Genomic DNA, 23,981 nt, shown 5'->3' with positions numbered 1-23,981 from the left:
AGCTAGATTAATTAGATGTGATAATTCACCAAAATATCACAGTTCTAACAATATTTCCAGTTTTCTTGTGTTAAATTGTGTTATCTTATTGTCCAATTTGTCTGTAAAATGTAGGAAAAAGATTGAGCTTTTCAAAAATATATATAAAAAATAAGCTTTTATCTATCTGGTCTGGAAATACAATCAAAATGAACAAATTTGAGACAGCCTGCATATTTTATGTCTGTATATTATACAACAAAAAACGAAAATTGTATACAGACCCATTATTACGTTGGAGCAGTTTAAATTGCACATGCAGTTTGCACGTAGCTGAAATTCAAATTCGTTGTTATAAATATTAGCCGGCGCCTAACACTGTAATTGAAGTATACGTATCAGTAGGAATTATATACGATCATGATTTTAAAAATGCATAATCGCAAAAACAATTATGATTTTCTCGTAATTCACAAATATGCGTGCGAAATGGTTATGCAACAATCTACAAGTTACCCATCTGATTTCACCTTCGTAACTCGCACGCCATAAAATCACGCGAGCTCGAAAACCTACCGGATTTGTCTATAATCAAAACTCCATTTTCATACATAAATTTATTTCACCTCAATCGTTTTATTTTTAATATATTTTTGCATGATTTATAATTGCGCTCATGCAAATAATCAACGGAGGATGTGAGATGACGTAAAATCTCATTATTGGAGCTTACCACATTGCACGAGTGCATTATTTAGGGTTCTACGTGAGTTCACGATAAGCGTCTACGTTTTGCAAGTCGAAAGTAATGGAACATTTACGTCACACGACCATTTCGCTGTAAACTTGTTTAACTGACCAGCTTAACCTTAAGTTCAATCTATACTTGAAGTTAATTGTTCCAAATGACAAATGTCATAGGTCAAAAATTTAAAATAGAAGTCTAAAAAGCTAAAAAGAAAATTTGTGTTGTACCTTCTTTGAATTTACTAGAGTTGGTTTACTCTGGTAATAGTCTTGGATAGAACAGCGTCGTTTATATAAAGACAACCTACTAATTGTAATTATTAACACTTAATAAATGTATATTTATGTAAGTAACTGTTCATTTTATTCAACCAGAAACCTCTATTACAGTAATTACTGAAGCAAGTTGATGGGATAAACTAAGTGGAGTTTATTACAGTTAAAGAGAACAGACTGATCACAAAATTAATAGTTAAGGGATCATGTATCCATACTTGAAGACTTTTAAAAGAGCATACATAACCGGAATTAACTGAGTAAAATGCTTTTAGAATTTACTGGCCCAGATTAACTCTTAAAATGATCCCGGTTAAATCAGACCATCGTAGCTTTGGTGTTAATATAGCTCACCAATTGTAATTGCTATCAGTTAATAAAGTTATGTAAGTAACTGTTCATTTTATTCAACGACAGCCGGGATTACAGTAATTAATGAGGCCGAATGTTGGCAACGAATCGAGTAGAATTATAGAGTCTCTCATCACAAAACTAATAGTTGCATTGTAAGTCATTACTTAAATTAATTTAATTGTTAGTGATACTCGAGCTTTTTCAAAAACTAACTAATAGCCAGTTGGTTAGATTAAATTTTTTACCAATCGACGTGCCACTCAAATGTAAAACCAAGAAAACGTCAGTTTGTTTTAATTAAAATTTTTTGAGGATTTTCTTAGCTTACACAGGATTTGTAAGTGCCAATCATGAAGCGTAAAAAGTGTTTATAACTAGTATGACGGTTATTATCTTTAAAGATGCTAAAGATAATTGAAATTAATGCCGTTAATTGTTGTAAAACTTAATTAATTTGATTATTTTTTGTTATACAATAGACTATATTATTCATTCAGAATAAATAAATAAATGAAAGCACATTTAGCAATCAACTAACCCAAGATAACATTTTTAAATATGTTAGAGCTTGTTAATTCTAGCATGCAAATTTATTCAGATATGTAAATTCTTTCAGCAACACACTCAGTTTGGTGAAAATGAGTAATATAAGATTTTACTTTTTTTAAACATAAAATATATTTTTTAACTACCAACTTATAAATTAAAGCTACAGTTGCCATGTCCTAGCTAAATTAAAAAATCAGTAAAATGTATCTCATTTTATTTGTATAATACGTACGTCATATAAAATTTGAAGCTTCAAACGTGGAACAGAAATTGGTTTGAGAGTTACATCTTGGTTGTCTCTTGGGTAAGTTTTGTTTAACTCACAATACTTGTATTTTCCAAGTTTGATACAATTCATATGGGACAACGTACATTTTATTTTAAATTTTCTGACATTTCTAAAATCTAAATTGTATCAAAAAATAAAATAATTCTGAATTTAAAAATATTTAGGAACGTCTGTTTCAAGTTAAAGTCAGTAAATGTTTTTCAAAAACTGATTAATAACAAGTTCTATATTAAGCTTTTAACAAATCGACATGTCACTCAAATGTAAAACCTGGAAAATGTCAATTTGTTGTAATTAAAATTTTTGTGAGGATTTTCTTAGCTTACACAGGATTTAATAAAATGCCAATCATGGAGAGGAAAAAGTGTTTATAAAGTAGCATGACATTTATTATCTTTAAAGGTGCTTTAATATAATTGAAATTAACAAGGTTTTTCATTAAATGGCATGTCATTAGCTGCTTTTAAACTTAGTTAATTAATCGATTTTATTTTGTTATTATTTGTTGTACAATAAAGTATATTATACATTCAGAATAAATAAATAAATGAAAGCACATTTAGCAATCAACTAACCCAAGATAACATTTTTAAATATGTTCCAGATTGTTAATTCTAGCATGCAAATTTATTCAGATATGTAAATTCTTTCAGCAACGCGGTCACAAAGTTGGGTGAAAATGAGTAATATAAGATTTTACTTGTGTTAAACATTAAATACATATTTTTTAACTACCAACTTATAAATTAAAGCTAGAGATGTCAAAGCCCAATTTAAATTAACAAATTAATAAAATGTACCATATTTATTTATGTGTATATGTATATTATGTTAAATTTTAAACTACAAACCTGAAACAGAAATTGAAAAAAGACTTTCGTCTAAATTCTACATGCGCCGAATGCATACACGGAAAATAAAAATAATTCAATTTTTTTGAAAAAGTATTATCGAAAAAGCGGAAGGGCCATATTTCATACATTTGGTATGTTTACGCGCATACATATGTTTGCCAAAAATTCAACACAGTCGCTGCAGCAACGTATGGCTCTGCATTTTATACTTCTCGTGAATAAGAAATCTAACAGAACCATTGATCTAATACTTGTCACGATGTCGGAAAATGTATCACATCTGAACCATAATTGTAAACATTGGCATATATGAATACGGTATTTATGTATGAATCGATTTTGTTTCTATTTTTTAGCCAATGATAAAGCAAAAGTAGCTGAAATATGGCGGGATTTATAAAATCTATGTTCCGTTTGTTTTATCCCCTTTCCTATGATTTGTTGGCCACAAAAGAAAGAAATAATTTGATTTTTGTGCTGGCCAGTGTATATTGATTTCGCTGCATTCCAATTTGAATATATTAGAATACTAAAAAAGGTTCTTTGTAAGCCATATAAAACAAAGTTTACGGTTTCTGATTCATATGCTATCACACCATTTGGGAGTGAGCTACTACGTAACTGCTTCCTCCGTCTCTCCCAATACAAAAAGGTTATTCAAATTTGTTTTTAAACAGCTAATTATTTTTTGTTTTAAATATAAATTAGAGAAAAATGTTTTAGATTTTCAGTTATGTTTTTTGAATATATGAATAATTTTTATGGTATTTGAAGTTAATCAATCCAGTTTTTTGTTTATGTAAGGGAGTAGTCAAGGGGCTGACTAAGGTTGCAGATATTTTGCTTTCATCGGAAAAGTTTTTTACAATAACAGACGTATTCCTATAAAACTGTAGAAGAACATAAAATTTAAACTCAAAAAACATACATTGTTTTATAATTCAAGTTTAAATAAATTTTCAGAGCTATTTATTAGTTTTTCTGAGTTTCAGAGATGTCTAGTAAAACTGACATTTACATATTTTGTAAATTAAATTTCTATCAAATTTCGAGATAATTAGGATGTACAAGGTCGTTCTGAAACCTCTACCAACGAGGAAGAAATATATTATCAAAAAGTTGGAGAAATGGATCCCATATAAATTAAGTAAACGTTTGTTATATTAAATGTTAAATCTTAACTAGACAAGAAGTGTAATAACCTTTTCATTTAATTTATGTTTGACAAAACTTTTATCAGGCGCTTTTATACTTAATAAGGATACTTATATAAAAGAAATATATCTCTGTAAAATTTCGAGATAATATGTGAATCTTTTTTACTTCCAATGAAAAATAATTAAATTTCTAGTAAATTTAGTGATAATTAAGATATACAAGGTCGTCCTGAAACCTCTACAAACGAGGAAGTTTAGAAATAACTTATAAAAAAGTTGTTTGTTAATATTAAATGTTAACTAGACAAAAAGTGTAAAAAAATAATTAAATTTCTAGCAAATCTGGAAATAATTAGGCTGCATCCTGAAACCTTTATCATCGAGGAAATTAGGAAATATCTTATCAAAAAATTGGGTATAAATTAAGTAAACATTTGTTATATTAAATGTTAAATGTTAACTAGACAAAAAGTGTAATAACTTTTTCACTTAATTTATGTTTGACAAAACATTTTTCAGATGCTTTTTTACTTAATAAGGATACTTATATCAAAGATATATATCTCTGTACACTTTCGAGATAATATGTGAAACTTTCTTATTTCCAATTAAAAATAATTAAATTTTTAGCAAATCTCGAGATAATTAGGCTGTATAAGGTCATCCTGAAACCTCCATCAACGAGGAAATTAGGAAATATCTTATCAAAAAGTTGGAGAATGGATCCCGTATAAATTAAGTAAACATTTGTTATATTAAATGTTAACTAAACAAAAAGTGTAATAACTTTTTCACTTAATTTATGTTTGACAAAACATTTTTCAGATGCTATTTTACTTAATAAGGATATTTATATCAAAGAAATATATCTCTATAAACTTTCGAAATAATATGTGAAACTTTCTTATTTCCAATGTAAAATAATTAAAATTCTAGCAAATTTCGAGATAAATAGACATTATTCAAACAAGATTTATTAATTTATGAAATATTCTTTAATATTAATAATTGCAGTATAATAATAATTGGTATTATTAAATGATAGATTAGGGACTCATAACCTGTCTTTTTAGTTTGATTAAAACACTAAATTCACAATAATACACAATAACAGACGTATTTCTATAAAACTGTAAAATAACAAAATTTAAACTAAAAAAACATACATTATTTTATAATTTAAAGTTTAAACAAATTTTCAGAGTTATTTATTAGTTTTTCTGAAATTTTCTGAGGTATCTAGTAAAATAAATACTTACAGATTTTGAAAAAGTGTTATAACTTTTTCATTTAATGTAAGTTTGACAAAAAATTTTTCCGGTACTTTTTTACTTAATAAGGATAGTTATTTCTCTGTAAACTTAAGTTTGACACAACTTTTTTCCGGCGCTTTTTTACTCAATAAGATTAGTTATATCAAAGAAATATATCTCTGTAAACTTTCGAGATAATATGTGAAACTTTTTTATTTCTAATGAAAAATAATTAAATTTTTAGCAAATTTCGAGATAATTAGGATATACAAGGTCGTCCTGAAACCTTTACCAACGAGGAAGTTAAAAATACCTTATGAAAATGGATCCCATATATATAAGTGAATATTTGTAATATTAAATGTTAAATCTTAACTAGACATTAATTGAACTTGATTTATTAATTTATGAGATATTATTTTATATTAATAATTAATTGCAGTTTTATAATAACTGGCAATAAATGATAGATTAGCGACTGATAATCTCCTTCAGAATTGTTTACAAACCAAAATAGTCAAAATAGATGAACACGTCGCATCGGTCCATCGGTGATGGTGATGACGTAAGCTAACATAATTAATATCACATATTAATCAAAATCCACAATTAATCGGTTATAAAAAATAATAGATATAAACCGTTTCTTTAGATAAATATTACAAAATGTTAGAATACAATCAGCAAAAAAAAAAGAGGAACGTGGAAAACGAATTGACAGAGGCAACGGCTACATCATACTCAAGTAACTAGTCGGATATAATCCATCAAAGTTGAAGTTGATTTTTCTTTGTTCAGTTGTGCGTCTCAATACGTATTTTATTCGTATTTGTGGCACAAAGAGATTTTTTACTAATATAAAATAAACTGTCTTATCTTCCTGCCTTCTCAAACAAAAGGATCGCGCTCGACGATGTCTTAAGGAGGAAAAATGTATTAGACATCTGACTATCCAAATCCATGTTTCTGGTATTCCCTTCTGTTCAGTTCACCAGCGTGATGGTTTTATAAGTAACATGATTATTCCAGCCACAACGTCAACATCTTCATAAATTTAAAATTGGGCCTTGTCAATGGTAAATTTATAATTACACATAATCCGAATCAATTGAACTGGGCCAAATGGCGAAGTGGCTGTGCTAAATGATAACCGGAGTGTATGAATGAACTCAACTGATAAACAACCAACATTAGATAATGACATTTCGCATTCATGAGTTCACGCAAGTAAATCAAATTTACTTTACTTATGACCATTGAATTGTAATTGCCCAGATAGGGTGATTTGTTGGGGATTTGTCATCAACAGTATAAGACCATATTTCCAAATTTGTTTACAACTCATATATTTCATTTCGTAGAATATTTGCGGGCACTATATCATTTGCCACTACCTTTTAAAAACAACGCTCTAATATATCAAAATAAAGTACCAGTATGTGAGAAATATATGGCTATGGCCCAACAAAAAAATCACTTCGGATTATTCAGAATATGCATTTAAAATATTAAACTAATAAAAGGAAATATTATAATGGGCAGTTAATGAAAAATTACAATCCCCATATACAATGTATTACCCCAAACTTCTATATTAGAAAGCAGAATAATTAATAAAAGTGACAATAGGGGATACATAAAAAGGCTGAAGTAGTACACGCTACGTGTCACACTTCATTTTCATTTAAAATTTAAATGAATTTCAAATCATTCATAAACAATGGTTAATTATTCCGTTGTAATAAAATCACTCGCTGAACAATAAAGATTTTAAAGGCTTTATAATCATTTTCAACTTTTTTACCCCTCACAACATGAATACTGACAGCGACAAAAATGATATAAAGTAATTCGTGGACATTAAGAGTATATTAGTTTTAAAATTATAAGCCCTGGTATGAATAAAATTAGAAAAAATGATTTAAATTTTGTAGCATTGGCATTTAAAATTGCATACATGATGAAATTCGTACATAAATTGGTGCTTGATGAGAAATGGAATCAATTACAGAGGTAATGCTGACTACAATTAATAATTGAACCGTGATAAAATAGCTTAGACCTTATATGTCTTATGGACATTATCTGGCCATTTGCAATAGATCACTTGGACTATTAACAATGATGTAACATAATTCACAATAAAGTTATCTCCAGTTTATCTGCATAAAGATCAATTTACCACTTGTAAAGTCAAATGGCAAGTAGCAATATGAAACAGGAGAAATACAATTTCCTTATTGCCGAGAGATTTTATCTAACTCGAAGGAAATTAGCTGACAAACTGTATCTGCGAAGATTTTAACTCCCACATCATCGACTGCTCATCGATAAAATCCATTCTACATGTTAAACTTACGTATTCTAATAAGTTTACTTATACCGTACAAAAACAGTCTTAGTAATTTAAGATGTAATTAAGTTCATTTATTCCCTAAGATAACAAAGCTTACTTACAATCAATATTTGTTTTTCGAGCTAATAATTAACACCGATTTTGTCTTGGAATATCGAATCACGTTTAATGCTAATTTTGATTACATTTTAGTAGACTAATTAATACCGAAATTAAACATTACCTCGTCTTCTATAATCCGGTAACAACTGGGTGGGTGTCCTTATTAAATATGATAAAGGTCAATTAACATTTTTATTTGTAAATTAATTCATTTTCTTGACACGAGGTAAATGCTACTAAAAAGAACAATAATGAGTAAAAAATATTTGTTACAAAAAACTTCATAATTCAACGAGTTTTCTTTTTGATTTAGAAGAAAATCTAATTTTAAAGTAGTCAAAAGAAGATATAAGACATTATTGGATAAAATAAATAGTTAAAATTTTATTTTTAATAATTTTAATCATAAAATTTTTAAAAATAATTATAATAAATTAATTAATACTTAAGCAACTTAATAATTAAATATTTTATTATTTTACCATTATATTTTTATTATGTAATAAAAAATAATTTCAATCCAAATTCGGAATATATTTAAAACAATGATAATAGTTTTGACAAAATAAATTTAATTTATTATAAAATGTCCTAACTAATTAACTTTAATAAAAGTGTATGTTGAAATTAAAAAAAAACAAATAAATTTAATTAATAATAACTAATAATTAAATAGTTGTTTAGAAACACATCAGATAAAGTAATGTTAATTTATTATAAAATTTCTTAACTAAATAAATTTTAAAAGTGTATGTTGAAATTATTAAATGAAAAACAAATAAATTCCATATTTTTTTCAAAACATATTATTTTTAATAATTTTAATTTTAATTTATTGAATTTTAAAACAATAATAATATTAAATTAATTAATAGTTAAGTAACCTTATTAGGTTATAAATATTTTTCTCACACAAAATAACTAAATAAACCCCATTTTTTCAAACTTGAAATAAAAATGAAAAAGTATTATTTTTAATAATTTTAATCAAAATTCATAATTAAATTTTTTTTAGAAACAGATCTGACAAAATAATATATAATATATTAAAATTTCTTAACTACATAAATTTTAAAAGTGTAGGGTGGAATTATTAAATTATAAAAACAAATTCCAATTTTTACATGAATTAAAAATAAAAATATTATTTTTAATAATTTTAATCTTAATTTTTAATAATTTTAATCTTAATTTATAACATAATAAATATTTTTTTAAGAAACAGGTGACAAAATAATTTTAGTTTATTATAAAATTTATTAACTAAATAAATATAAAATTTATTAACTAAATAAAATTATTTGTTGAAATTATTAAATTACAAAAAAAAAAAACAAATAAATTCCATTATTTTTTTAATAATTTTAATTAAAATTCATAAAAATTTGGAACAAAAAATTAAATAAAAATAAAAAAATATTATTTTTAATAATTATAATCTAAATTTAAAACAATAGTAATAATTATTTTGTAATTTTGTTATGTGTTTATTAATTACTTGTTAATTACCTTAAATTCAAATTTAATTTTGGTTTCTTTAACTTTCTAAAAAATAAAATTGCCATATATATTTTTAAGATATGATATATAATATAAAATAGAGTTTACTTTGTTAATAAAAAGTAAAATATTTATACATTTCTAAAATATGTCAAATGTCAGTTTTCGCAGATATTTTAGGAACGGACAAAGATATCAAAATGCGGTTTGCGAAAAAATTTCGTTCTGGACATGTAAAGCTAGATTTTCTCTATCTTGTTTGCAACGTTTCAAACTTCAAATCGTTACAAACTGTTGTTTGATTTCGTCCTGTTTCACTATTTCAAATCCTGTTTATCATTTAAAAATATTAACCTTTAAATTATTATTCAATGTGGAAACATTCTAATGGAGGGATCACTGTGCTTTCATTTATTCCTTTATGTGACGTCACTTGATCCGTGATAAATGAGACTTTTTATGTTGCATGAAATTGAGATTTTAAAGTTTTGCTTTCCCTGTCAAAAAGTTAAAAAATTGAATACAATATGTTCCTGTTTGAGTTTTTTACGTTAGAAAGTAAGCCATGACTGAAAAGTTATTTAACACTTTTTCGTGTAACTTTTATTGAAAACAAACCTATCAAACTGTTTACATTTGATGTGGACCACTACCATAAATAAACATAAATAAACGTAAATATTTTTTTAATTTTAATTTAGTATATCTATAAGAAAAGTGCCCTTGAAACCCTAACAAACCACTCCACAAAAATCTGTGGTTATTAACTGAGTGCCCAACCTACATACATTACAAAGCTGATGTGCTTTGATGGTTTATAATAAAGCTCGCAATGAATGGTCCGGGTTTTTATATTAAAGCAGCGGCTTCTTAATTCTCTAGCACGTACACCTAAAACTGGAGACTTTATCACCAGCAGGCATCCTTTTCGATATATCGACAGTGTATAATCATAAATAGATTGCGTACACACGCCAATCACACAGGATATTTGCACCTTTGTCTTCTTGTTGTGCTGTCACCGCCGTAGGTATATTAATTCGTTGATGGAGCATTTGCAATTTTATTACCGTACTATGCAGATTGACCAAGGGTAAATTTGCTTCTGCCATTGGCACATTGGTGTTTTCATTAAAATAATGTTAATATTTTCCATGCATTACTGTATTAATTTTTTAGGCACACACGATTCATCCTCATCTGAATTAATTAGAGGTACAGGTACAGTAATTTCTAAAAACTAAATACCATATTAATATTAAAGTTATCATTAAAAATATTACAATTAAAAATCTGTAAAAGAAATAGTTGGATTAGTATTATAAACCTTTTAACAGCATATTATATATTACTTTCCTACACGAAACTTTTAATGATTTCATCATAAATAATTAATTAAAAGTTCAACTTGAAAAATAATCTTTTTTTTGGATAATGGACGTAATTTGATGCTCAATGTCTACGGTTTAGTATTGTTGGTCCTCATTATACAAATTTAAGAAAGATATTATTGATATATGAAACATAATACAAGATGATAAATATTTCAAAAAAGGTCCCAGCTATGTATATATTATTAATAACTGCTTTACATTTTAAAACCTTGTATCTCAAAATTTAAGACATTTGAGACACACCTTCATATGAAGCTTTTTAAATATTCACCTTGTTTTTGATATACCTTGTATATAAAAGGAGTTCATGTTAATTAATAAGGTGACAAAAGAGTTACTAGTTAATATATTAGTTTATATGCATTTATTCCAATTCTAATTTTCTTTGTTTTTATTGCACCATTCCATTTATAACCTGAAAATAAGATGTTTTATAAACATATGTTAATTAATCTACTCCTACGAAATTCTCATTTTACTTGGCATTTTCCGTTTTTTAAATAAATGTATAAAATTGGGTCCAGGTCAAAAGTTATAATGGGTTCAAAACCTTCTTTACGTCGAGAATTAATGAACGTATAATGTTTTAAGTTGTTGCGAAAAGGGAGTCGTATTTAGGTAGAAAACTTTTGATAACCATCATCTAAACGAATTTGGTTTTTTTCGCTTGCGTCTGTGCCCGTGATATATAGACAGGGCACATTAATCTGAAGACAATAGAATAATTTTCATAACTTAAACAATTACCATTTCTTTTTGTTCTGACAAAAAACAAATATATATATATATATATATATATATATATATATATATATATATATATATGTCGCTTCAATAATGGAGTTGAATTATCGACTTAAAAAGTGAAACATTCACAGCATTGTGAATTGCTTTTGGTCAGCTCCAAAACAGGGACGTAATCGTACAATGGGGTTTTATTTAGGTTTTGATGATTTATTGAATTCTAGTTGGCTTTAATTACCTACACGGATATTGTTTTGGGTAAAAAATGAGAAAAGGGCAACTTAGGGGATGTTTGACTGTTAACATGGGAGTACTAAAACTATAAATTATCAATTGTTGGGAATACAAAACCGTGGAATTATAAAATTATTGACGCACAGGCTCAAAAACAGATTATATTATCGAAAAAAATCAAAAGTAGTAAAGTTAGTAAAGATTTACAGACCGTAGAGTGAAGGCAACATATTTAAATTTTCTTGGGTGCCAACATTTTTCAATATAAAATTGATAACATTAAGTTTCTTGACAACACTATGTTTTATTATTTTCGAAGGTGTACAGCAACTACACACTGTTCACATATAAAGATTCCAACTCCTGGTGGTATACGTGCTGAGAATTATGGAAACTGCTAAAACTTTTTCAACATGAATCTTATATTTGTAACATTCCTTTTAAATTGCCACATGACTGCTATTTTTTAGTACTATTTCAAAACACGACTTAAAATGAATTATAAGAAAAATACATTTTTATTGTAGACATTTTACTGTATTATAGGTCGACAAAAATATTGCTTTTTTATGCGCACAAAATAATTAATAATTGTGATGTTACCATTATAATAAATTAACAGCAAATAAAATACTGATACATGTTTGTTTTTCTACAAAATAAGTTGCTGTAACATAATGTCCAATCGTATAAGGCACGAAAGGTTGCCGGTTACAAATACAATTTATTTACTGATTGGTTATATCAATAACACTGTTTCTTTTCGACCCTATATACATTATTTATTGGACCTTACTTATTTTAGATTTCTCGTAATCACGACCCGTTTATTTCTCCACATGTTTTACTTCGGTCATTTTATTTTTGGTGCGTGCACTATATTGGAGGTGTTTTATTCTCTATACTGAAATCATTTGTATGTGTCTGATAATATATTTTTTATTGATAATTAAATAAAAAAGGTTGATAATAAAATGTATAAGGAGAAGAGAAATCATCAACATCACTAATAACTTTCCAATTAAACAAGGACTTACGTTGTCAATGGGTGAATAAGATCTCTTCATTATTCACTTTACGATGGACCTTCCCATCCGAACTGGATTTGAGTATAATAAGACTTAATGGTCATTCCGACCTTCCTGTTGGCACATTGAAATCAAGTCGTCAATGAGTGAGCAAGAAGGAAGAGTATTTAATATTTTTTGGACAAAAGATAGAGATCAAATTTCACCTTCCTCCACATAGTTTGATAAGGCCACGTCTTTAATACCCCGTCCAATTAAACTAAGGACTAATGTTTCTGCTTTCGTGACCATTATTTCCATATTTATGGTTGTTCGGGTTTATTGGTCGACGTTTGTTGGAATTATTTCCTGACGTTTCGCTGGCACGAGTGGCTAGCATCTTCTGAGATCTGATTTGGTTCGTGTCACTCTCTGACATCTGATTGATAACTAAATGACAACTTAGACAATTGATGTTCTTGAAATTTCGTTCTGTTCGTTGGCCGTTCTGCAATTTTGGTGTTTTTGAGCAGTGGTGTTCATATTTTATCCAGCTTCAATGCTTCTTCTTTTCTATTGAAGTTGTTTCCATGTTTATGTATTTCAATTGCTTCCCTAATCATTCTCTTGTGATATCCAGTTGTCGAGACAAGCAATTGTGTATCTTGGAATTTTATCTTATGTTATCCATCTAACAATGCATGTGCAGCTACACCACAGTTGTCTGATTGTCTTAGTTTGGTGGTACCGATGTATACTTTTCCGCAAGAGCATGGTATGCGGTATATCCCTGAAGGTATTTGATGGTCTCCCCTATCTTTGTCATATCTGAGACTGTGTTGAATCTTTCATGTTTTTTCCAAGTGTTCTTGTTTTTCAGGGGGGTGGAGTGTGGCACATACCCTTTGGTTCATTCGGTTATATTTTTGATGACCCTTTGTTTTTGACTAAAATAATGGTTAGAATGTTCACCCACTCTTTTTACTAGGACATCTAGAAAAGGTATTTGATTCTTCTTTTCCAATTCCATTATGAATTTGATATTATTTTGAGAGTTTAGGTGTTTTAAAAACTTTCCATATCACGAATGTATCATCCACGTAACAATATCAAACTGAAGGTTTGTGTTTGGAAGGTTCAATCGCTTTTTGTTTAAACTTTCCCATAAAGAAATTGGCGATCACTGGACTAAGAGGACTGCCCATTGCTAATCCTTTAGTCTCTTCGCAGAATTTGTTCTTCCAAACGAAATAGCTTTCAGTAAGGCACGTACGGAAAAGATCCACTATATCTGGAGGAAATATTTCTGATATCACATTTAAGGAATCATTTTCTTTTCTTCTATATCAAGATGTAATCCTTTCAATATCTCAACAAAATGAGTGGAATCTTTGATAAAGATTGGGGTGTTTTCAACATGAGGTTGTAGCAATCTAGGTACTTAGATAAGTTATATGTTGGTGACTCAGGAATGCCAACGATGGGTCGTACTGGTACATTATCCTAATGTATTTTGGGCAGACCATATAAGCGAGGTGGAAGCGCTTCTGATATGACTAACTGTTTTTGGATATCCGCTGGTATGGATGATTTATTTATTAGGAGGAGATGCTAGCCACTCGTACTTGTGAAACATCAGGAAATAATTCCAACAAACGTCAACCAATAAGCCCGAACAACTATAAGTATGAAAATTAATAAGTATAAGTGAGTTTGAATAATTTAAATTTTAATAAAACTTATAAGCTTCAAAACATTCTTTTATTTAAACTTTTTTCAACAAAATGCGTAGACATTTATTGTTCGTATTAATGTACAATATTTCATGTTTAATTATTCACACTCACGTTATTTGATAATGGAGTTATATAAAAGCTGTTATGTTTTGATCTCGTACTCGATAAAATCAACAAAGAAGTAGAAAAGATCAACCTTTACAACAGCTGACTCACGCACACACCTCACCGTAGGCCATTTTTTCATCCATGTCCAAAAATAAAAGGTTTCTATTTAAATTTTTGAGGTGGTATTTTCCTTTTTTTTTAGTGAAATTATATGGAAATTTCGACCTTGAAATTTATCTTGGTGTCCATTAATTCGTCGGACAAAAGTCTTGAGGTCAACAACTTTAATCCATAGAGTGGAAGTTTTTAAATTATACAGTTCATTCACAATTCTGTATCATTTAAAAGCCTTACGTCACAATTTAATATTAACATAACAACACCAGTCAGTATAAATTTTCAACGCACGAAACAAGGCATGTCAAAATAGAACACCTACGGAGAAGGGCTCTCTCTTTATTTCAAATTCGCGGATCTGGAAAATAGCATTGAATTTTAGAGGATACAGGAAAGGAACATAAAGAAAATAAATGTGCTGATCGGAAACAGAAATCGGCAGGCAAACATAATAACCGACGTAGGAAATATATTTTAAAACACACGTCCCGGAGGATGCGGCAGAATTAGCCGGACTTTTAATTCAACCGCACGAACTACAATTGACAATGTGGATGAATAATTTAGTGAGTAATGTGTGATCCATTCGAAACGTAACCGGTACACCTTCACGATTTTAAATGTATTAATTGGATTAGAATTTCAAAGGGGATACTTTTAAATCACAAAGTTGTGAAGTTTACTTTGTCGATATTTTTATGTGGTGCACAATATTTCAAATTAGTTTATTTGTTGTGCATGCATACATTTGTTACGTACAATTATGTGTTGGCAAAAATTTGTAATCGCTGCGGTGTATACAGTTTTCAAACGACATAGAATTTACATTAAAGTTTTCCATTCCGGACCAATAATTCACATAACTGTATTAACATTCAAACTACGCATAGGTAGGTAGGTACATTAAATGCAAATTTTCAAATTTGTACACGGACATATAGAATACACTCTTAATGGAAACAAACTTTTCCGGATTAAATTTTATTTTAACATAAACTATTGTGTTGGAAACTTCAACATGCATTATAAAATAATGTATGTGCATTTGCAAAATTATGAAAGTACAATTAATACCATATAAAACACTGAAAGCATTGAAAATTTCGAGATAATATGGACACCTTTTTTTCTCAAAATTTATAATTGAATTTGCTTTTAAGATATTGAAAAAAAACAAGTTTCCCAAAACAAAGAATATAATGTCTGAAGGCACTTACTTAATTTAAGATATTTATCTTAAAAAATATATTTTCTTACAATTTCGAGATAACGCTGTGCAATTAAATTTTATTTTAACATAAGCTATCATGTTGGAAACTTCAACATGCATTATAAAATAATGTATGTGCATTTGCAAAATTATGAAAGTACGATTAATACCATATAAAACACTGAAAGCACTGAAAATTTCGAGATAATATGGACCCCTTTTTTCTCAAATTTTGTAATTGAATTTGCTTTTAAGATGTTGAAAAAAAACAAGTTTCCCAAAACAAAGAATATAATGTCTGAAGGCACTTACTTAATTTAAGATATTTATCTCAAAAAAATATATTTTTTTGCAATTTTGAGATAAATGATTTTTTTTTATTTCAATAAGAAATAAACTATTGTGTTAGAAACTTCAACATGCATTATAAAATAATGTATGTGCATTTACAAAATTATGAAAGTACAATTAATACCACATAAAACACTGAAAGCATTGAAAATTTCGAGATAATATGGACACCTTTTTTTCTCAAATTTTATCATTGAATTTGCATTTAAGATATTGAAAAAAAAAACAAATTTCCCAAAACAAAGAATATAATGTCGGAAGGCACTTACTTAATTTAAGATATTTATCTCAAAAATTATATTTACTTACAATTTCGAGATATCGCTATTTTAAAAGCAAATTAATTCATTTAAAATAAAAAATTACCTATATTATCTCAACATTTTAAGGATATATACAATTTTTGAGATAAAATATTAATTATTAATTCAAATAAATAAAGTTTAAAATTTCAATAATAAGCTCTAAGAATTATCATTTGGCATTGCATAAAAGCTAATTGTTAGTTAATTATTGAGTTAATCAGGTGCTCGTTAACTTTAACGCTCCTTTAAATTCAACCATTAAGGTGTGATATAATGACCAAAAAGCTCTTTGATAAAGTTGTATTAATACACATTTATATATGCAGTTTCACATATTTTCTTTCTTAAAAATTAAATTTGGTTCCATATTTATCAAAACAGAAAATTTTACAAATTACACTCAATAAATGTCTTAATTATCGTTGACATTAATTTTTTATACCATTTAGATTGATTAATGTAGCCCGTTTTCATTTTCCGTCGTAACATTTTAATTAATAAAATCAATAGTTTGACATTGAATTTCGAGTACAAAATTGAAATAAACTTTGCATTTTAAATGTCAGTTTCAAATAATACAATTACTATGATTTTAATTCAGGTTTAATTACAATGCAATTAATTTTTGTAAAAGCTTTTAGACTTTTTTATTGAATATACATTTTAAGATAAAATTTATAATTTGTTCACATGATAATTATATTCTTTCGTAAACTCATTTTCAGATAAAATTGAAATTAGTTAAAAAAGTGTACCTTAATTAAGATTATGACAAATTAAACAGCAATGAAAACGTAGTAGTTTATTAAAGACATGCCTGCTATTGCTTTCGTGCTTTATCCTAAAAGCTTTAGAAAAATTGAATTTTAAAGATATAGACTTAATATAATCACTGCGACTTTAATCCAAGTGCATTTTGCAAACAATATATTTTTTGTAAATCATTTTTTTGTAATACATGTTGTAGACAAATTCTTTAACACGTTACAAACTGTATATATAAAGTAGGGTTATGATTTTTTAATAATTTGGCTTATTACAAAAAAAAATAAAAAAATAAATAAATCAATGCGGAACAAATAATTTACAATTAAAAAAATGTGGCGTGATTTTTATCCTCGTCACAATAATTGGGTGAAACAAGCTTTATAAAAATTGATTTAAGCTGACAATGAAAAATATAAAATAAAGCTTCTTTCTATCATCAAGTTTTTAATGATAATTGTACTAAAATGTGGTTATAAGCAAGCAATATAATTACCTTTATCCTGATAATATTTATACAGAAAATACGTAATAATATATTTATGGCACATCTTGTGTTAAGTAAACACAATTGTCAAAGCTCAGCCTATTATTTACAAGCACGAAACTATATCACTGCAATCGGGGGCAAAATTGAATTTCTGATCTATTCAAATTACACAAAAGCAACTATCAAAGGACATCCACCTAAATGTGTATGTAACTCCAAAGATTAAAACCATTATACTGCAAAAGGTACACAATCGTATTAAATTTTTTATTAGAGTGTCATAGGAAAGGATGGTATACAAGTTTAAATACTCAAATAGTTGTATACTGAATAGGTTAAGAGTCGCTGTGGTGGAAATATCTTTCATGTGCAGGCACTTGAAGGGACCAGTGCTTAGAATCGGACAAATTCAGTATTCATTTAAAAGAGGGCCACATTCATTACATTTTACTCGATCTGTTTGTGACATGTTTGTATTCAACTTCTATAAATCAACGTTTCCTTTTTGTAACGTGTTACTGAATTCTCAGCTTGTAGCCAAGTATCTGCCGCTTCCGAGACTGAATAAAAATATACTTGGTTTGTTAAAATTGTAAATGTAAATAGTACATTACCATGAGTGTTCGGGGTTGGATTTTCCCAATGCTAATTTTATTAAAGGATTACTTGTAAAAATTAATGTCACGGGTCATCCAGAATGGACCTTGATTACACATTGCCTACATCCACTTAATTAATTACAATACGTGTTATAGATTATCACTGACTAAATTAATGTCTCAAATGACTTGTTATAATGATTAGGTGTAAATCAAAATTTTATTTAGCTGAATCATTAATTAATTGGATATAATATGTAATATTTATATTTGCCTTAATTGTTTAAATATTTAAATGATTAAAATAATAAAAATTATTCTATAAATATTTTTGAAAGTTGTAGAAATATTTACGAAAATTGATATTTGTCTGTTCTACAGGAATTCACTGTATTATCTAGGAGCTTTAAGCTTAATTAATATATTATATTCCTTTCAATCAATTGTGTAAAAAATCTTACGTACATTTCTTTACGTTGTTACTAAATTTTAAGTGAAACATAGTGGATATTTTAAAGACTGTTCTGTAAATTTAAAACAGGCTACTTTCTACATCTAATTTAATAATGACGAAAAGAGTCTGTTAAGTGAAAAACAAAAATGAATTTCCTCTCCTCCTGAGAATCGCCTCTAGGGTTAAAGTTATGAATTTTATAAATCTTAAGCCGAGCAAAATTTTAATAGGATTAAGATCTTTGTGGTTAAGATAAACACAGTGATTGATATATTTTAACATACCACAAGGCATTTTTTGTTGTGAACAGCTTTTTTGTTCACACGTTTTTATGTCCAATTAATGAATATTTAGATATCCTTCAATGTATTTTAATTGGAATTATTACAATATAAACTAATAACACCTTGTTTTTTATGATTAACATGATAAACATCCTTAAAAAAAGCTGTCATATTAATTACTATACAAAAATGCCAAATAAGTCAGAATTAATTATATAGCTTAGTGAAAAAATCGATATAAACCCAAGTAAAACTATTTTTCGTTTGTTTATAAATAAATATTTAATATTCCTGTTTGATTCACGATGTTTAGCCAACAACTATAAAGGTTACAAGTACAGGAAAATGTGGGAATTTGTAATTTAAGAAAGACAAACAACTACAAACAGATAATATTTACCTGCATAAATTTCAATGTTAAATATATATATGTGTATAAATATTTGAAGCTTGGGGAATATATTTTAGTCATCCTCAATAAAAATGTGAAAAGTGAATCGAAAATATAATGACAAATAATGTTTCAGGAAGCTTCCGTAAAGGAAATATGCTAAAAGGGGAATTAAAAGTAGACATTTTTGGCGAATTTAGAAGACGACGAGGTAAAATACAACATAACATTAAAATTCAATTTAATGGGGGTGTAAGCTTGCAGTGTAAGAAATTAGTCATGCGTTGGATTGTCAATCCATTTTATGTATTTTATTCTTGTTCTCTATTATTTTTAACATAGAATATAGTTTTAGAATTAACATATTGTAGGGATCAACAGGAATACGAACCTTCGAGTGACATTCGACACAGACAGAGAGACAAATGTTTATTTGTACAGTTAAACATTAGGGATTCCAATATAATTAATTGTAGTTGTTGTTCGAACAGCTTAATGATAATAACAAAGTTGTTTAATTACTCAGGTGTCACAGAGATGATATTTAATTTGGGACTCTTCTAATGACTTGTTGATTCACCGGAGAACAAAATACATTATAATTATATTAGCAACATAAATCTGTAGTCCGGATTATTGATTATTAAAACTCTTGAAGCACGTTAGGAAAATCGTATTTTGTTTTCGTATATTGCGAAAAGTCTCCTGACAAAATTAATCTCCGTTAAAATGTTGAAAACAATTGTATTATTCGGACAATTTATATTTTTCAAGCGATAAAATAACACTGAAATAGTGCAATTAATTATTTTCAATTTTCTGGGGTAAAGAACCCATAAAGCTTTGCCGCATATAAATTGTAATTTATACAAAACACTCTGGCTTAGAGTAAACTAGTTGTAAGGCCTTGCTCCAGACATCTAATTTGTTAACAATCATCTATCAAAATTACAGTTACATTGTTCTCTTTCGTTGTACCGCGAATATTTGCGGTTTTCATACCTATTAATTTAATCAATTTAATGCCACGGGAGTAAAATGGAAAATTAATTGGTTTATATTCTAATTAACTGCACCGCTAAGTATGAGCGTGGCTTTTACGTTGATCTTAAATATTTGCAAAATTAATAGTCCATTCATCGTCTGGAAAAGACTCTACCAAAACTGTCAAGAACTATTTAGAATATTATAATTAATAGTAAAATATGTTCATTGTATCATGTTTTTGGCGTTCTAAAATCATGATATATCGTATGTGTGTATTTTATGCAAGGAATTAAATAAAATTAAAAGTCTAGCAGGATTAACTACACAAAATTTCCTGCAATTTTTTGTCTGGAAAATAATATTAAATATAAAAATGTATATAGATGCTGGAAACACTGTAATACGTAATACTTTTGTTATTATTATACATTGTCCTAATTTTAAAATAATAATATATTAAAAAGCTTCTGACAAATATGTTTGTAGTGGAGGATTGCACAAATACCTTGCCAGAATATTTGCACTCTACATATTGCATTTTTTCTATGAATAACATTTTATGTTGCTATAGAAACTAATATGTAAATGGATCCTACGAATTTAATCACAGTGATGGCACATTCCGGTGATTTTCACATGTGTAACAGAAACTGTTTAAGTTATTAAGAATATTAAAAAACAAGTACCCCATTATTAACAGTTATTTTACAATTTAAAAGAAACTTTATTTATGGTAGCATCATGTGTCATCAAATAAGGAAAATGACCCTTTCACAAGCCACAAAATATCACTGCTAACTAAGTGGGGTTATATTAAATTTAATGACTGTCATAAAACGACTGTAAACATTCTAACAATGCTAAGAATAAATTGGGTGAACTGAAACAGTTCCGGAATCCGGACACATATGATCATCAATTTAAATGTCCCTCTCTCATAATCGTAATTGTGGGTATATCAAATTATAACTTATTCTGAGTATACAAACAATATATACAAAAAGTATATATTTTTTCGTAATAAAATAAATTAATATAAATTTTGGGCTGATTTAAGAAATGACAGGAAGTATAGACAGGATTTTTTTCTGATAAACATCATAAGTAAATAAATAAAAATATTTTCAAATCAAAAAGGAATTCCATAATTTTTTTGTTTAGCTGTGTAAATAATAGAAATAGAAATATCGTTAAAATAAGACAATCTCAATCAAATTAGATGTGTCAAACGAAAACCCAGAAATGTTTGAAAACTGGTTGGTACCAAAATTGGCCCCTTTATTAAAAAATAACGTAAAATTAAGTAAATTTACTAGATTTATTACATAAAAATATTTAATAAATATTATATACATATATTTAATTTCCAGAAAAACATTTAATCAAATTTAAAAGCAGGATTTCTGATTTGAAAGTTTTAATTTGATTGATAGAGGTAGCAGCTGTTGATAAGCTAAACCTGAAATAAGAATTGTAATTTGAAACTGCCATTAGGGGTTTCAATTTTGTTTTCTTTGTATTTGTACTTACATTGATTCTGATCTACATATTTGCTGATAATAAATTTCTGGTTTAGTGAGTAAACGTTGTTGGCGTAGTAGTTTCAGCAGTCCGAAAACTAAAAAACCACAGGACTTTCGTATAAATTGGCAGTTATTGCAAATAATTAATTCCCTTAGAAGTTCTATAATTAATTAAATACCGGCAATACAGCTTATTTAATCATAACGTTACTCGTATATAATAGTTTTATTTCATTATATAAAACTATAATAAAATGTAAATTGTAAAAGTGTGACTGAATGAAAGGCATTTAAATATTTAGATTTCATAAACTGTAACCGTTTAAAACAATAGAGTTATCTCCGGGTAATAAGTATGAGCAATCAAAAAGTAATTACATACACATTTTGTGGGGTAGTACATTTAAAACGAACCTATTATTTTGGTCTATTATCCTGAAAGGCCATTTGAAAATAGTGTTACACCAGAGTTATGTGACATAATAAACGTTTAAATCACAATTAAAGTTAAACCGAGCGTGTGCCGTTAATATTCTGGTAGGTGTACCCTAAATATGAAAATCTTAAACTTGCCTATGCATCTTTTTTTATCGCTCGTTTTGCGTGCATGCACAGAGATAAGCAGTACGTTCATTGCATCGTTAAAATATTCGGCACATAGAATTTATGCAAGTCTAAATAATTAACGTTGAGGTTTAATGACTTCGACATTTACGGCCAATTTAAACACATCCTCATAAATGCCTCAAGAATTGAACACTTACTTGAAAAAGTAGGTGTTGTTGAAGTAGCCGAAAAAGGGTACAGTGTAGGTCAGCATCCAAATGTTGCCGCCGCCGCAGTCGTAGTAAGGCTTCGACCATTTTCCATCTTCGTATCTTACGGAAAGTATCTCGTCCGGTATCCTTTCGGAATGTACGGTTTCGTTGTACGTGTACGTGTTGTAACCTGAAAATGAGTGGTTTCAAAAAATCAGCACATTATTTCTAACGCAGTTTTTAAGTTAGATATGCAAAACGTTGCGTTCAAGTTTTACATAAGAAAACACACGCTACATTAAAGGGGTGCTTTTATAGGGATTTGCGTTAGAAAGGGCATTGACATTCAGGACGACATATCTGATGAGGATTGATGAAGACCTTGGGACAATGTCACAACGTTTCTTACACGAGGCTATACAAGTTATATAGTGTGGTAATTATACTATTTGTGCTTAATTAGTATACTTGGGCACTAATTTATAAACTGATTATGTTAATTAACCTAATATTTAGTCACTGAACTATATACTATACTACTATATAAGCTATCTGTCATTCAGTACTTAACATTATCCGTTTATTGATTGTAGAAATTAACTTTGAATGAGGGTAAAATATTAATATGGATACATGTGAACATGTATAATTATATTTATAATATATGAGCACACACCGAAATCGGCTTGCTAAGATTAGGGGTAACCCAGATAAAGGCTTGCTTAAAAGTGAAATTAATTTTTAATAGCATGTAAATATGCAACAACATAAATGGGGAATATTATTTTCTTGTACGTTGAAAATGAGTAGGATAACATTACGTTCCTTTTCGTAACTAGGCTGAACAATGAAGAAATTGTTATGGTTCCTCTGAATAACTTAAAACATAAAAAGTGGTCCTGAATATACTTTATTTGTATTGAATTTATGGAAAAAATAGCACAAATATTCTTAATAAATTAAAATTAAGGGTACGGTTAGCAGCATCCTTTACCAGTGGATTTTTCATTTTGATATATAGGGTGTTTCATAACACATTCATATAACGAAATTTTGTTAACCGGATATGCATTTCTAAATAATAAGACGATTTCTTTAAAAAAACAAC

The 23,981-nt window shown here is 27.9% G+C and overlaps 2 protein-coding genes across 2 annotated transcripts in view; one reads left to right on the top strand and one right to left on the bottom strand.

The window, feature by feature from the left end:
* LOC109599632 (probable G-protein coupled receptor 158) overlaps window positions 1–23,882 on the bottom strand; it is an 82,295-nt gene extending 58,413 nt beyond the window's left edge. The window contains exons 1-2 of the mRNA XM_049961865.1: window positions 23,849–23,882; window positions 22,880–23,063 (exon numbers count right to left, since the gene is read on the bottom strand). Coding sequence (XP_049817822.1) covers window positions 22,880–23,063; window positions 23,849–23,882 — 218 coding nt within the window. The remainder of the gene's footprint in view (window positions 1–22,879; window positions 23,064–23,848) is intronic.
* Window positions 1–23,981, top strand: part of LOC109596146 (organic cation transporter protein-like) — a 282,887-nt gene that overhangs the window by 79,861 nt on the left and 179,045 nt on the right. The window lies entirely within an intron of this gene.

Source organism: Aethina tumida, chromosome 1 (assembly GCF_024364675.1).
Source record: "Aethina tumida isolate Nest 87 chromosome 1, icAetTumi1.1, whole genome shotgun sequence".
Lineage (NCBI taxonomy): Eukaryota > Metazoa > Arthropoda > Insecta > Coleoptera > Nitidulidae > Aethina > Aethina tumida.
The sequence above is the reverse complement of the archived record's forward strand: the minus strand, read 5'-3'. Positions and strand labels throughout refer to the sequence as shown.